This window comes from Salminus brasiliensis, chromosome 12, assembly GCF_030463535.1.
Source record: "Salminus brasiliensis chromosome 12, fSalBra1.hap2, whole genome shotgun sequence".
Taxonomy (NCBI): Eukaryota; Metazoa; Chordata; class Actinopteri; order Characiformes; family Bryconidae; genus Salminus; species Salminus brasiliensis.
This window is the reverse complement of record NC_132889.1, coordinates 34,305,505-34,320,820: the sequence shown is the minus strand read 5'-3', so window position 1 is coordinate 34,320,820 and position 15,316 is coordinate 34,305,505. Positions and strand designations below refer to the sequence as shown.

The 15,316-nt window shown below is 45.9% G+C and overlaps 1 protein-coding gene across 1 annotated transcript in view; it reads right to left on the bottom strand.

The window, feature by feature from the left end:
* cntnap1 (contactin associated protein 1) overlaps nucleotides 1-15,316 on the bottom strand; it is a 54,453-nt gene that overhangs the window by 32,515 nt on the left and 6,622 nt on the right. Inside the window, exons 2-7 of the mRNA XM_072693230.1 lie at nucleotides 5,659-5,760; nucleotides 3,485-3,678; nucleotides 2,190-2,343; nucleotides 1,621-1,824; nucleotides 364-548; nucleotides 127-279 (exon numbers count right to left, since the gene is read on the bottom strand). Coding sequence (XP_072549331.1) covers nucleotides 127-279; nucleotides 364-548; nucleotides 1,621-1,824; nucleotides 2,190-2,343; nucleotides 3,485-3,678; nucleotides 5,659-5,760 — 992 coding nt within the window. The remainder of the gene's footprint in view (nucleotides 1-126; nucleotides 280-363; nucleotides 549-1,620; nucleotides 1,825-2,189; nucleotides 2,344-3,484; nucleotides 3,679-5,658; nucleotides 5,761-15,316) is intronic.

Genomic DNA, 15,316 nt, shown 5'->3' with positions numbered 1-15,316 from the left:
GATTTCAAAAGAGGAGTGAAAGAGGAACTCTGGAGGAGCAGGTGTCTGCAAACTTTTGGACATTAGCTAAGCAGCCAAGATATACACCAAATTAGACTTTTTTTGCCAAATACTCATATGGAACACCTTTTTTGGAGCAAGTCGAACATCAGGTTCTTGGTACTTGGTCTTGTAGATGATGTTGACTCCATTGATGAAGACGTTCTCCATGCAGCCGCGGAAGTTAAACTTTCCCGGGAGGTGGGGTACGTCTTTCTCTATCACCCCGCCCACGTATATCTGAGGAGGGAATGAAGAGCATATACTGTACTAGGAGCATTCATTCATTCAGGTATCTCCATTGGTCGTATCTGGCCGACTCACCTGTTTGTCGAGGTCCAGGTAGTTAAACTCCCCGTTGAGAATGGCTGTCTCCGTCTGGCTATCCAGGGTGAAATTCACCTGTCGGCCGTACCGCTTGATGGTGACGTAGTGCCAGTGCTGAGTGTCCAGCAGGTTGCCCACCCTCATCGTGGTCATACCGTTCGTGTTATGAACCGTGCTGCTCCCTGCAAAATGAACCAGAACACCAGCTCACTAATGTACATTCTCACTCTCCACTACTGCTTCTCTACTGCCCAGAGAAGAAAGGCCTTCTACTAGACTTTGGAGCACTGCTGTGAGGATTTGATTGCATCTCATCCCCAACTCTTCAACTCCACCACCAACCATCACTCCAGAGAACACAGTAGTTCCACTGCTCCAAAGCTCAATGCTGGGGGGCTTTATACCCCTTTAGCCCACGCCTGGCATTAGAGTCCTATTCTATTGGTAGCGCTTCTCTACAGGGACTAGACAAGCTGTGTGTGTCTGTGTGCATCAGCAATGGGTGCAACTTAAAGTAGCTGAATGCATTCATTAGAAGGGGTGTCCACAAACATTTGGACATATAGTGTATGTATGCAGTGTCTGTATTTGAATCATTATGTAGCTCACACTACGCCAATTTTATTTACCTGTGCATCCGTTCGCCACATCAGAATATGTTGTGTATTATTTATATTATATTATAGTATATTATATTCTAATAATTATTATATTATATTAACATACTATTAATAACTTTTTAGAATTTATTGAAGCAAACTATTACATAATAATAACAATAAAAATGCATGGCATTAACTCCTTAACGCAGCGAGGCTTATCACACACTAAGGTGTATTACTCCTAAGTAGCCCTGTTAAGGGATTGAACCAGCCACTGATTGGTTAATAAGCTCATATGCTGTGCACTTTCCCTGGTTTCAGTGAGTTGGCAAGTGAGTTGTGAATACTGTAAAAACTGTAAATAAAAGAAATGAAGGAAATGAAGCCATTGGTGATGAACAAAGCCTGTAAAAGATTCTAAAATGATAGAAAATTGCATCATTAATCAATTTATAATAAACATAATATGCAAAATTCACTATATTTCAGTAATGAGGAATGTACTTATGAAGATAATTATATAAAAAAGTACATATTCATACACTTACGATATGTGTAGAGACAGGTAAATACGAAAATCTCTCAAGCTGTATGTATTTGCATGGTATTGTGGGAACTGTAGCGCCCCCTTGTGCTAGTGTGCGGCACTTACCCAGGCTGATGTGCAGGTACAGTCTGCCGGTTTTCAGCTCCAGCATGATGGAGTCCCCCTGCAGGCCTTCACTGTACAGCATGACCCCGTCTTTCTCCAGCGTCTTAAAGTTCAGAGCGTAGTGGTCCTGCAGGGTCCGCACCCGCCCGCCGGGGAACGAGTAAGCCACCATGTCATCCCCTTCCAACTGCATCACGTATGAGTCTACAGGCCAAAGAGGTTAAAGGGCGGGACGTCAACAGTACATATGGACCTGCGCTGTCCGAGAAAGCTTAGAACGTGGGAGCGAAAAACGGTGTGTGTGTGTTGATTTGGCATGTTTTTATTTTCGAGCTATACCGAGAGATTACAGAGAGCTTTAGTGTTGATTGACAAGGCAAACTGCTGGGTTAAGAGGCTTTGTGGGAAATGTGATTATCGGCAGCGCTTGTATCTGAATGCTGCCCTGCGAGACACCACTAAATCTTCAGTAACTCATTGAGGCGGAAAATATAGACACGACAATACAGTTGCAGCTGCCACTGAAGGCCTAGGCGAGACACATCGGCCTTCTCAACCCCCCCCCTTACCGTATGGACAGCCGTACACCTCCAGCCGGACGCCGATCTTGCCGCCGTTTTCCGTGTTCCAGCCCATGGGAAGGAAGCGCAGGTGTTTGGCAGTGAAGGCGTAGTGGAACACATTCCTCTTCACCTGGTAGTAGTTCCAGTTTCCAGGCAATGTCTGAGAGAGGGAGGAAGGCAGCTTAAGACGTCGACTTTTCGAGACATCCACACTCAGAAGAACATTATCCCTGTCTCCCCAATTTAGATCGCCAACTACTCAACCCATACGTATTCTCTCCTCCCTCCACCATCACATGCAACACCCCCGACACTAGTGAGGGTGCGACCAACACACGCCCCCTCTGACACGTGCACAACCAGCCACACCTCTTTTTCGAACTTCCGCTGATGTGACGTCACCAGGCAATCAACCAACACGCCTGGAGGAAAGCGCTGTATACCCAGCTCTGACGCACCGGCTAGCAGACACCAGTGACAACCAGCACCGCACTAGAGTGATGTGTGTGTGTGTGGGGGGGGAGGGGGAGGTTAGCGAGGGGGTTAGCGCCATCTACCCACCATAGAGAAAGCATGGCCAATTGTGCTCTCTTTTGGGGCCTCTGATCTTCTGATTACAGTAACAGAGCCTTAGTCAGCTGGACCACTCGGGGCACCAGTCTGAGGAACGTTTTTTACAGGTCTGAAGAACTTTCACTTCAAGTAAAGGTTCTTTAGCAAATCTTGAATCTCCTTTCATTTACCGTCTTTCATAGAAAGCAATGCCCACATTAGATAGTGGAGCTGCACAGGCTCTGAACGTTCCTCAGGAGTACATTTTGTTATCTGCACTCTAAAAATAACAGCAATTTTCAACAGTTTTGTCCTGTTCTTCTTAAAAATGGCTCTGCATTGTAAAATTAATTTAGGCTGTAAATGAACAGCCAATGTTATCAGTACTAACAGATCTTACTGTGAAATTAACGCATTAAACTTGCCTTGTCTTCCCATTTCTACTTATTTTTACTGTATCAAAAATCAAATCAGTATTTTATCGTATCAAATATTGGTGTATCGTTACACCCCTATGCTGGAATAGCATCTGGCAAGAATGAAATGTGAAAGCAAGCAGAAAATGCAGATATTACTGCTTCAGTTCCTCCAATGTTGGTGTTTCTCCAAGTAACTACAGGCTTACCACCCAAATAAACAGCTTTACGCAATGTTCTATGATGATTAAGACTGGATATGAATGTATTATCTATAAATACAGGCTTACACACACACACACACACACACACATTCTATCACAGTGATTTTACCATGTTGCCGCCCTTCATAACGTAAGGAGTCCATGCATCAGGTCGGTCTCCATAGAGGAGAGTGTATTTAGTGACCCAGTCATAGGAATTGAAGGTCCCCTGAGTGGCGATGGCCACAATACGATATTTCCTGCCCAGGTCCATCTGCATCCACGGCTGTCTGTCCCCCGGTGATGGCGACCAGCCACTGCTGCCTGCACACACACATGCACATACAGATTGTGATGGCTGAGAACATCTGCAAAACATCAGGTATCAGGTCTTGTGGGGTGTTCCTGATATGTAGTGGTCAGTACCAACCAACAGTGGTCCAGGGAAAGTCAATCGGTAGCACAGTGATGGGGTCATGGGCGCCCCAAGGCTGACGGATGCTCATAGAGGCCCCACCTCACAACTTACAGGACCTAAAAGAAGGCTACCATACGTCTTGTGGACTCCATGCTTCGTCAGGTCAGAGGTGTTTTGGTGGCACATAGGGGACCTACACAATATTAGGTAAGTGGTACTAATGTTATGGCTGATAGGTGAATGGCATATTTGGTGTTTGAAGTTTGCTGAAGCTAAGCAGCAAGCTTTTAACAATGTAAGCTTTTAACTAGCAATTAGCATTGTGCTAACAGCATCCGAGATAAGCCTGAAATAGGCTTAGCTTTTAGCTTTGCCCCTCACTCGTTTCCCTGGGTTTGGCTTCAGTTGTGAGTATAGCTCCAGATTGTTTCAACTGAGGGAGTCCAGCTTCTTGTCAAGGGAAAACTAGCATCAGCTAGCGTTAGCTTCTAGCCTAGCGCAGATCCCTGTTTGCTTCTCCCTGTTTTCGTTTCATCCCGATCCGAGTTTAAGCCCCTTTTATCCGGACATTGACACAGGAAAAGCTGCGGTCAGAAGTCCTGGTTCCCATAGCAACCAATACTCCCATAACTAGCAGTGTCCGAAGGTGACAAGCTGCTCTCCAGCATCAACAACACCATATTCTTCTGAAGTCGCTACAGCGTTTCACCATTTCACTGCTTTATCTGCTTTGGTGGGGTTTATGTCAATTTTATAGCGAGTCAAGACTGTGATGTAACAGTTTTGGGGTTTTGGAATCGGCCTGTTTTCCAGCTCTGTTTTGGTTCTGCTGGAAGTTGTTTTGAAGGAGGAGCAGCAGTGTTTGAGGTTCATGGTTTGTCACTTCCATGTACCGAACTCTCTTTATTCATTATTCATGGTTTACAGTTTATGAGCTAAGGAGCAGTAGTGGCTTGGCGGTTAGAGCACCGGGCTATTGATTGTGGGTTCAATACCTGAGCTCAGGTTCATTGCTCAGGTAGAGGTGGAGATACTAGGGTTTAAAAAGACTTCTATAGAAGCTGAAGTATCAACTTAAGCCTAAGTGTAAAAGCACTGATTTCAGAACTACTTACAGTAGAAAAGTAAAAGTAATGGAAGAAAAACAAAGGCTGAAAGCTTAGGCCGCGCCACAGGGGTCTATAGTGCACTACCCCCCCCTCCCTCCCCAAAAACACATTCTTCTAAAAGTCATAATGAGGAGAATGTTCTATTAAAATGTTGATGTTAAAAATGTTGGGCTGCACTGGGCTCCTGTTTCAGCTGCAGATCTGCCCATTGAAAATGAAGCATTTCAGTAATATCAGCTCTATTAAAGGAGCGTCTCAGGGCTCTACTGAGCATTAACATAACGTGATGTGCAGGTGTGATGGATCGCTTACAAACCAATAGGGAGTCAGAATGGTGTATGTTTATACTTCTCATCCAACCACGATCAGACTCACACTTTCCGGATGGAGAGATTTATCTGGAGAGGGTTTTTTGTAATGTAAGGAGTAGAAGGAGTGTGTGAGGAGTGGAAAATAAATAATTACTCCAGTATATAAGAAATAAGTATAAGTAACAAGTATAGAAAACCAACATTTCTACTTAAGTAAGTTAACTTAGTACTTTGGCACTTGACACCTCTAGCAATGGCTGCCCAAAGCTCTGGAAACATGTGCTCACGGTCACTGTGTGTGTTTGATCACTAGTGTGTATGTGTATGTGTGTGTGTGTGTGTGTGTTTACTGCACGGATGGGTAAAAAGTGGAGGCCAGGTTCCATCCGTGTCCAACATTAATGGTGAATTAGGCTGAATGTTAAATGTGGATGTTTATTTTAATGTTTTAAGATCAAGGACTTACCATAGAGTTTGGCGAAATGAGCAGAGTAGAGGAAATTATATCTGGAGGAGGCCAGGAAAGACGAGGCATACAGTGGAGAGATCAGCGGATCTAAACACGGCCCTGTGAGAAAGAGAGAAAGAGAGAGAGCAGGAACTGAGACTGAGAAATATCTGCTTTCTGAGACAATTGAAACATTACAAACGAGGTAATTAATAGAAACAGCAGACAGCTGAGCAGCCGGGCCTGCCTGACGGAAAGCCAGCAGTGAAGAGGAATAGAGGAACGGCTGGAAGAACAGACCAGAGATGAGAGCAGGATAAGAAAGGAGGATTGGTCAGCTTTTATTAAAAGGGCAGAGGTCTGGAGCATGTTGTCTTGGAAACGAGTGGAAGTGGACGGTGCAGTCCTTTGGCTAGGAATCGTGGGAAACGTAGTGATCAATACATCGGCAGCCGCATACACTAAATGTCCAAATGTTTGTGGACACCCCTTCTAATGAAGGCATTCAGCTACTTTAAGTTGCACCCGTTGCTGACCCATGTGCAAATACACACACACAGCATGTCTAGTCCCTATAAAGAAGTACTGCCAAGTGTGAACAAGGCTTTCTACTAGATTCTGGAGCATTGTTGTGAGGATTTGATTGCATTTTCCAAAAGTAATGGATGGAGCACCGCCATCATTCCAGAGAACACACAGAGGAGTTCCACTGCTCCACAGCTCAATGCTGGGGGGCTTCATACCCCTTTATCCCCAGTTTATGGTGCCAAAAGGCTCATGTTTATCTGCTCCTACTGGCAGTAATTCTCTACAGGGACTAGACAAGCTGTGAGTGTGTGTGTATGTGTCTGTGTGCATTTGCACATCTGTGTCAGCAATGGGTGCAACTTAAAGTAGCTGAGTGCATTCATTAGAAAGGTTGTCCACAAACTTTTGTCCATATAGTGTATTAACAAAGGACACATTGTGCAGCATCTAAAAAAGTATTAACAATAATCTTTGCATCACAAAGTGTGTGTGTGTGTGTGTGTGTGTGTGTGTGTGTGTGTGTGCGCGCACACGTTCACACTGGCAGCTGAATCAGCCTGAGATGTTGCCCTCTCTGAATGCTAATGTCTGTATTTTGGCCCCACACTAATGGACGAAGATCAATCCAGACACTAGGCTGCTCTGCCTCTTAAGTATTATGTGTATTATTGTGTGTGTGTGTGTGTGTGTCTGATGGATTGTTATCATTACAAGGGCGAATAAAAGCACCACTTTTTGTCTTGATATTGGCAGAAAGGAGTCTAACCTCCAGCACAAATCCGTTCTCCTACAGTACCGAACAAACAAGCTTACACCTGTCAACCCCAATCAAATCCACACTCCCTTCTCGTTGCAGGAAGCTTCAGCCTGCACTCATTAGTTCAATTCAAGGGCAAGGGCAAGGGGATGGTCATGTCCATGTACACGAGTGTGTGTATGAGTGTACTTTATTAGGAACACTGTACTAATGGTTGGTAGAGCCTCTGATTACTCTCAAAACAGGAGGGGCGTTTCTAGACTACTAGCTTTGGTTGGTGTGGCACAACAGATAACACCACTACCTGCCAGTGAGCTCCCACACCATGTGGGAGACTGGGATTCGATTCCCAGTCTGGGCGACTATGTGTGCTAAACCAATAAGAGTCCTTGGGCCAGACTCCTAACACTACATTGGCCCACCTCTGTAATACGAGTAACCTTGTAAGTCGCCCTGGATAAGAGAGTCAGCTAAATGCCGTTAATGTAAACTTTAAGCCATTTGCTGTTATCCAGCTTACTCCGAAAATATTCCTAGCTAGTTTGTAGAGGCTAGAATCCAAAAGGTACCCAAGCTAGACGAAGCCTAATACAAAAGTCAGTGGCTGATAATCTGCGTTCTGGTCTGTACTTGCAGTTGCAGCCCAATTACTGTCCCATTCAAAAGCTCACATATAGCCAAGTACAGTACAGTCCAGATGTTCTTGTTCAGCCTGTGTTATCGAATTGTGTGGACTTGGCACAGCCAAAAATCCCAGAATGCATTTCGCACCACGCTGCTGTTCCAATTGAAAAATTACTGGTCGAAGGTTGGATGTGCTCAAGGTTGGACATGCCGTTGTGCCTTTTGAGATGCTTTTCTGCTCACCACCGTTGTACAGAGGGGTTATCTGAGGTACCGCAGCCACTCTGTTCTACCAGCTCCCAATCCGGGCATTTTCCGCTGACCTCCGTTGATCTCATCAACAAGGTGTTTCCGTCTGCAGACCTGCCGCTCGCTGGATGTGCTTTCTTTATTACACCATTCTGAGTAACTCTTGAAACTGTGGTGCTGAAAACCCCAGGAGATCAGCAGATCAAGAGATCATGCCGTTATAGTCCTCCTGGCATCAGCAATTCTCTGAGATCACCATGATTGTGTCCATTCTGATGGAAGATGTGAACATTACTCGAAGCTGCTGCCCTGTCTCTGCACAATGTCATACATTGCACTGCTTCCACACAATTGGCTGGTGAGTAGGTCTTCCTAATAAAAATGCTTGGCGAGTGCATGTCTGTGTGCGTATCTTTAGCATTAGAGGAAACACAGTATATCAGGACTATGTCTTTTTTGGCTGTAGCTCAGCATCAGTAGCTCACCCCGGCTATTATAAGTCCTGCTTCAATTAGAGCAGACCACCATTCAGCCTAATCTAAACAGCGGAGCCAGATAAGCCCACCTCAATCTGCAGCACTGCACTCCTTTAGGCCTGTCTGCACAGAGCCCATCACATCACACCCTCCACACACACCTCCACTCACTCGCAATATGGCAGAGAGCACAGATAACCACTGCTATTAAAATACAGAGAGCAGAGAGTGAAGGACTGATGGAGGAGGTGGATGACTGGATGGGGGGAAAGATGAATCGGTTGGGCATGGATGGGCATGGATGGGTGGAGGGAGTTGGGCATGGATGGATGGAGGGAGAGATGGATGAGTGAATTAATGTCTGGACGGGCAAATATATGCACAGATGGATAAAAGGATAATTGGATGGATGGAGAGGGCATGGATCATTGCATGGATGGATGCATGGTTAGAGGATTGAAGGACGGATTGAAGAATGGGTGCATGGAGGGATGGATGGATGGATTAATAGATAGATGGACGGATGGATGGATGTATGGAAAGATACATGGACTGAAGGATGGACTGAAGGATGGACAGATGGATAGACAGACTTAAGGATGGATGAATGGCTGGTTGGAGGATGGACGGATGGATTAAAGGTTGGATAAATGGAAGGATTGCTGGATGGAAAGTTTGAAGATGGATGGACAAATGGACAAATGAATGGATGACTAGATGGATGAATATACAGATATACAAACTGTAGAACTGATGGATGGATGGATGGAATGGACTGACAATTGGCTGACCTGCCTGGGTGGATGGAGGATGGAAGGATGGAATGAAAGCTGGATGGACTGAAGGATAGCTGGATGAATGGACTGACGGATGGCTGGTTTGAAGGACTAGTGATGGATGGCTAGATGGATGGATGAACATACAGATATACAAACTGAAGAATGGATGGATGGACGGATGGTTGGCTGACCTGGCTGGCTGGGTGGTTGGAAGACAGAAGAATGCCTTGAAGGCTGGATAAATGGAAGGATGGCTGGATGGACTGAAAGATAGCTGGATGGGTGGATGGTTTGAAGGACTGATGATGGATAGCTAGATGGATGGACAAATGAATGGATGGCTAGATAGATGGATGAATATACAGATATGAACTGAAGAATGGATGGATGGATGGATGGATGAATATACAGATATGAACTGAAGAATGGATGGATGGATGGATGGATGAATATACAGATATGAACTGAAGAATGGATGGATGGATGAATATACAGATATATGAGCTGAAGAATGGATGGATGGATGGACAGTTGGCTGACCTGCCTGGCTGGATGGAGGATGGAAGAATGAATTGAAGGCTGGATGGACTGAAGGATAGCTGGATGAATGGACTGACGGATGGCTGGTTTGAAGGACTAATGGTGGATGGCTAGATGGATGGATGAACATACAGATATACAAAGTGAAGAATGGATGGATGGATGGTTGGCTGACCTGGCTGGCTGGGTGGTTGGAGGACAGAAAAATGGCTTTAAGGCTGGATAAATGGAAGGATGGCTGAAAGGACTTAAGGATAGCTGGACGGATGGTTTGAAGGATTGATGGTTGGATGGCTAGATGGATGGACAAATGAATGGATGGCTAGATGGATGAATATATAGATATATGAACTGAAGGATGGATGGATGGACGGTTGGCTGACCAGGCTGGCTGGATGGAGGATGGAAGGATGGATTGAAGGCTGAATGGACTGAAGGATAGCTGGATGAATAGACTGAATAATGGCTGGTTTGAAGGACTGATAATGGATAACTAGATGGATGGACGAATGTATGGGTGAATAGATAGTTAGATGGATGGATGGATGGATGAATATACAGATATACAAACTGAAGAATGGATGGATGATTGGATAGTTGGCTGACCTGGCTGGCTGGATGGTTGGAGGACAGAAGGATGGATTGAAGGCTGGATAAATGGAAGGATGGATGATTTGAAGGATTGATGGTTGGATGGCTAGAAGGATGGACGGATAGACGGTATGATAGAAGGTATGAATGGATGTTTTTACACTGAATGCTTTAGAATTAGGAAACACTTCAATACCCACTACAAAGCGTATGAACCCCCACACCAGTACTCAAAACCACAAGTGTGAACTTTGGAACAGGCCGAGGGAGAGATGGTAGACAGAGAATAGGTGAGGTTTGACTGGCTGTGTGTTTCAGAGTGCTCTCAGCTGCTAACACAGCTCAGGCTCATTTCCCTGCAGACCCAGCTCAGCTGTTCTGCGCTATACTGACGCAGCAGTGCAGTGCTGAGAAACACAGTATTTCAGCAGACCTTCACCGGGTCAGAACATGCATTTCTCTCGGCTGCTCTCCCCCTGCTCAGCCTAGTCATGCTCTTCCCTTTACATTGTGAATTACGCTGCTGTTGTCTCCTCATGAGCACTGGCCTGTAGAAGTGCTCACACGGCCCAGTCTATTATTTATTACTGTGCTTTATAAATACCCCTCAGCTCTCTCTACTTCTGTTCTCTTGCACTGTTCTCTCTCTCTCTTCCTTTTATCTTTGCTTCTCACTGTCTCTCTCTCCTTATTTTTCTTTTCTCTCTTGCTCGTTTCCTCCCTCTCTCCTTTTTTATTGGTTTCTGTCTATATCTCTCTCTATTGCTCGCTTGCTCACAACACCCTCCCTCCCTCTCCTTCTACTTTCCTCTCTCTCTCTCTGCTTCTCTCACTCTCTCTGATAATTCAGTGAGGCCCTTGGAGAGGTGGGCCTGCGGGGGAAAAGCTTGAGTTTGACCTTCAGCAGGACAGAGATAGGTCAGCATTGTGTGTCCTTGTGCTGTAGAATCACAGATGGAGAAGTTAATCATTTACGCTGCTCATTTACCCTGCTAATCCGTCACATTGCAGCCTTTGCCGTTCGTTTGCCGCTCTGCTACAGCTGACTGGTGTGCTCGCATATTTATACATACAGCTGACCAGGTCACATAAAATTCTGATATGACCGTGACAGTGGGCGAAGAGTGGTAGCATAGAAACAGCTAGCTTTGTGGGAAGTTGTAGAGCTGCCGTAGTGAAGTTGTACCGAGAATGGACTTCCAGGACATTGAGAGCCTCCTAATAGCATAACGCTGGTGCCACACAGGTCATTGATGCCAGAGGGGAAAGATGACTCTACTGACGCTCTACTGTGGAGCAGCTAACCTCTATAATGACCACCTTCCATCACCTGATACAGTCAGTTCAGCCACGATGTCTTGCTAGTGTCATCCAAGCCAAGGGTGCTTATTCCCACCATTAGGTAGATGGTCATAATATTCTGACCTTGAATATGCTGGTCAAACTAATATGGCTTGGAAGGAGCAAAGAAAAGACTTCTATTCATCCCTAATATTCAGATACAGCACTTGAGAGCAGGGGTGAAGGAGAAGGGCAGAACAAGGAGGACCTAAAGCTGAAGGAACAGCTTTTCCCCCGTGGTTTTGGATTTGTAGCCACTCGCTAAGCAGGCCTTTGCTTAACTAGCTCGGCTACAGCTCCACCGAGTATCAGACGGCCCCGAGCAGCTGCTGGTCACTAACCACTGAGCTACAGACACAAGTGCTGACCATTAAAACTCGTATCTGAGAGAGAAGTCGAGCGACTGGTGTTGGGAGGATCAGGAAGGGGAAGTGAGAGGCCGGTTCTGAGGTGTTTGGACTCGTAGCCACTATCTAGGCTTAGATAACACCACAGCACAGGCCGTGTTCCAGCTAACGGAGGCTCAGATCACACAGGTTTAGAGGATAAGGCCTCATATCTGAGAGCGCAGAGTCGAGGGAATGATCTTCAGGCTCATTTAGTGGACTGTCTGAACCTTGCTCTGTCCTTTAGTCGAACTCAGCGTCTCTGAACTTCAGTAACTGCAGTGGGTTTGTGTTTTTCACCAATCAGTGAGCACCCACAGCGCCCCCCACACAAATGCACATGGGCAGGATGAGCTTATTTGACTGTGAACTAGATCTCTGCATAGTGATACATGTCATATTGCCAGGTACTTGCCAATACACAGCCCTATTTGAGAGTACATCATCCAGTGAGTGCAGTGGATAATGTCAGAAGCTGGACAGTGAGCCCCCATGAGTGGGTTCCTTGTCTAACACGTGCAGTGAAATACTGATGGAAAAGGAAAATCCGATCCCAGTAACTACCTTTGAGAGGCTGCCATCCCACAGAGCACACTAAATTACTGCCGGAGCAATAAGGGCTGCTCTCCCACTGATCCTGGAGTCACTCTACTCTCTAGCTTTCTGCACCCAGCACGAGGGTGGACACCAAGGAATGGTTTGGAGCTGGGAAGAACAAACTGCAATCCCAGAAAGCTAAATGATGATCATCCCACCTCATCCCCACCTCTTCCAAAAAGTACTGGATGGAGCACCAACCAACTGCTCCACAGCTCAATGCTGGGGGGCTTTATACCCCTCTAGCCCAAGCCTGACATTAGGCAGCATGGTGCCAATAGGTTCATGTGTGTCTACTCAAGAGTCCTAATCTATTGGCAGTACTTCTCTACAAGGACCAGATAAGCTGTCCTAAAGTAGCTGAAATCATTCATTTGAAGGAGTGTCCACAAATATTTGGACGCATAGTGCATGTACCTACGATAAACCTGGCATGCTAACTGGCACGTGTATGATGATTTAGGCCATGATTGGGTATGATTTTACCACTGTGAGGACCACACAGACAGCTGTGAAAAATGCCAGTGTCACGCCACGTGTGACACCACCAGATGAAGTTACATGAGCGCTGAAGGCTGAGTTTAACAGGAGCTGTGCTGGAAAAACACAATTACTGCACCGGTACTATCAGATGGGCAGCCAGACAGGTTTACGCCGGTCAGGAGGTCAACGCCACCGCCTGTTTTACGACCACTGAAGTCTCTGCCCACCTGGCATGCCAGCATGGACAGTAAATAAGATCTCCAACTCCCGCTTCCTCCCCATTATATGCCGTCTGAACTCATTAGACTGAATTTTGCACTACGCTGTCTGGCTGTGAGGGGGTGACCGCAACCTGAACATATCTAGCTTCACTATACGGACAAATATATTGGGACGCCTGCTCATTCATCGTTTCTTCTGAAATCAAGGGTATTAAAAAGAGCTGATCCTGCTTCTGTTGGAGTCACTGTCTCTACTGTCCAGAGAAGAAGGCTTTCTACTAGATTTGGGAGGAGCCTTGCTGTGGGGATGTGATTGCATTCAGTGACAAAGGTATTAGTGAGGTCAATATGGTGTAGGATCATCATCCCCAACTCTCCAACTCATCCCAAACGTATTGGATGGAGTACCAACCATCATTCCAGGGAACACAGGTCTTCCACTGAAGCATTAAGCTGTGGAGCGTAGTACCCCTCTAGCCCATGCCTGACAATAGGTTGATGTACATCTGCTCCAGAGTGTCCTATTCTATTGCCAATACCTATTCACATGTGTGGCAGCAATGCACAACCTAAAATAGCTGAAGGGGTGTCCACAAACTTTTGAAGATATAGTGTAGTCCAGTGTAGGGTAGCCTAGCAGAGATTACTGAACATCTCCACATAGCTGGAGGCCAGTGTGAATCAGCAGGTTTGCTGTTTGGCGGTTGTGATCTTCCATGGCGTGTTAACTCTATTAGCCTCATGGCTTTAGTGTAAAACTTGAGACACCAAAAGTCTCATTTGGGAGGAAACCACTGTATAGTGTTTGGGGTATGGAATTTACCCATCGTAGATAAATGGATACAAGCAGATAAGGTTCAGCTATTTTTGGTGGTTATTCTGCTGTGTGATTCCACAGCCAGGCGAAACTCAATAGGCTTCATTGATCATTGGGTTATATTTGCTTGCACTACTGGCTTTCCCTGAAGCATCTTCACACAAGCCTGCTTCATAAAGGGTCGAGAGAGCATCACACTGAACACTCTCTCTACCACTCTCTCTAACAAGATCTTAAAGCAACACTATGTAGCATTTTTACTTTATAATAGCCGGATGATGACGTCTATATCGTAAACTGTGCGGTGTATCTCTGGAGAAGCCAGCAGGACAACAATCTCGACTACTGGGTAACGCTGCGTCACCCAAAGCCATATTAATGTAAAATCCAGTTATTTTACTCTACCGCCTCCGTCCACTCGCTTCTTTCACTGTCAGCGATGGTCCTCTTAGCTTGTCCAGAAAAGCATGTGAAAATATTTTCTATTAATGGTTGCTCAAAGCACAAATTCCACTTACTGACTGTGGGGGGAGCCCAGGAGCATTAAAAATACCTCTCACTGTGAGGTAAGAGCGGTGGAGGGGGTGTCAGTAATGGCCACTTTGAGTGGCTCAGCAGACTGACACTACGCAAGCTTGAATCCTAGGTCATGCTGCTTCGCCATCAGCAGCCGGAGCCTGAGAGAGCATAACTGGCCAAGCTCTGTATGAGTGGGTAGATGGCGCTCTCTCCACTCATTACTCCCAGTGTAAGTAAGGCCTAACTATTTAACTATAGCTTTACAGACTAGATATGGAACATAAGCACCACACACATATATGTACACTATATGAACAGGAGTATTAGGACACGCCTCTTAATCACTGAGTTCAGGTGTTTGATTCAGTCCCATTGCCACAGGTATGTAAAATCAAGCCCCTAGCCATGCAGTCTGCCTTTCTTACACACATTAGTGAAAGAATGGGAGGTTCTACAGAGCTCACTGAACTCCAGCGTGGTTCTGTATGTAACAGGAGACACCGCTGCACCAACAACAACAAGTCAGCTGGTGAAATTTCCTCCCTCCTAGATCTTCCTCCATCAGCTGTGAGGGGTATTAGGTGGTTTAGGAACCACAGCGACTTTCAGCAGACCAGGTAAAGTTACAGAGCGGGGTCAGGGCCGAGTGCTGAGCTCAGAGCACAGTGCAGAAAAGTCTCCAGCGCTCTGCTGCTGACTCGATAACTGCAGAGCTCCAGACCTGCTGCTGTTAGAGCTGCAGAGCAAAGGGGGACCAGCTCCATATTA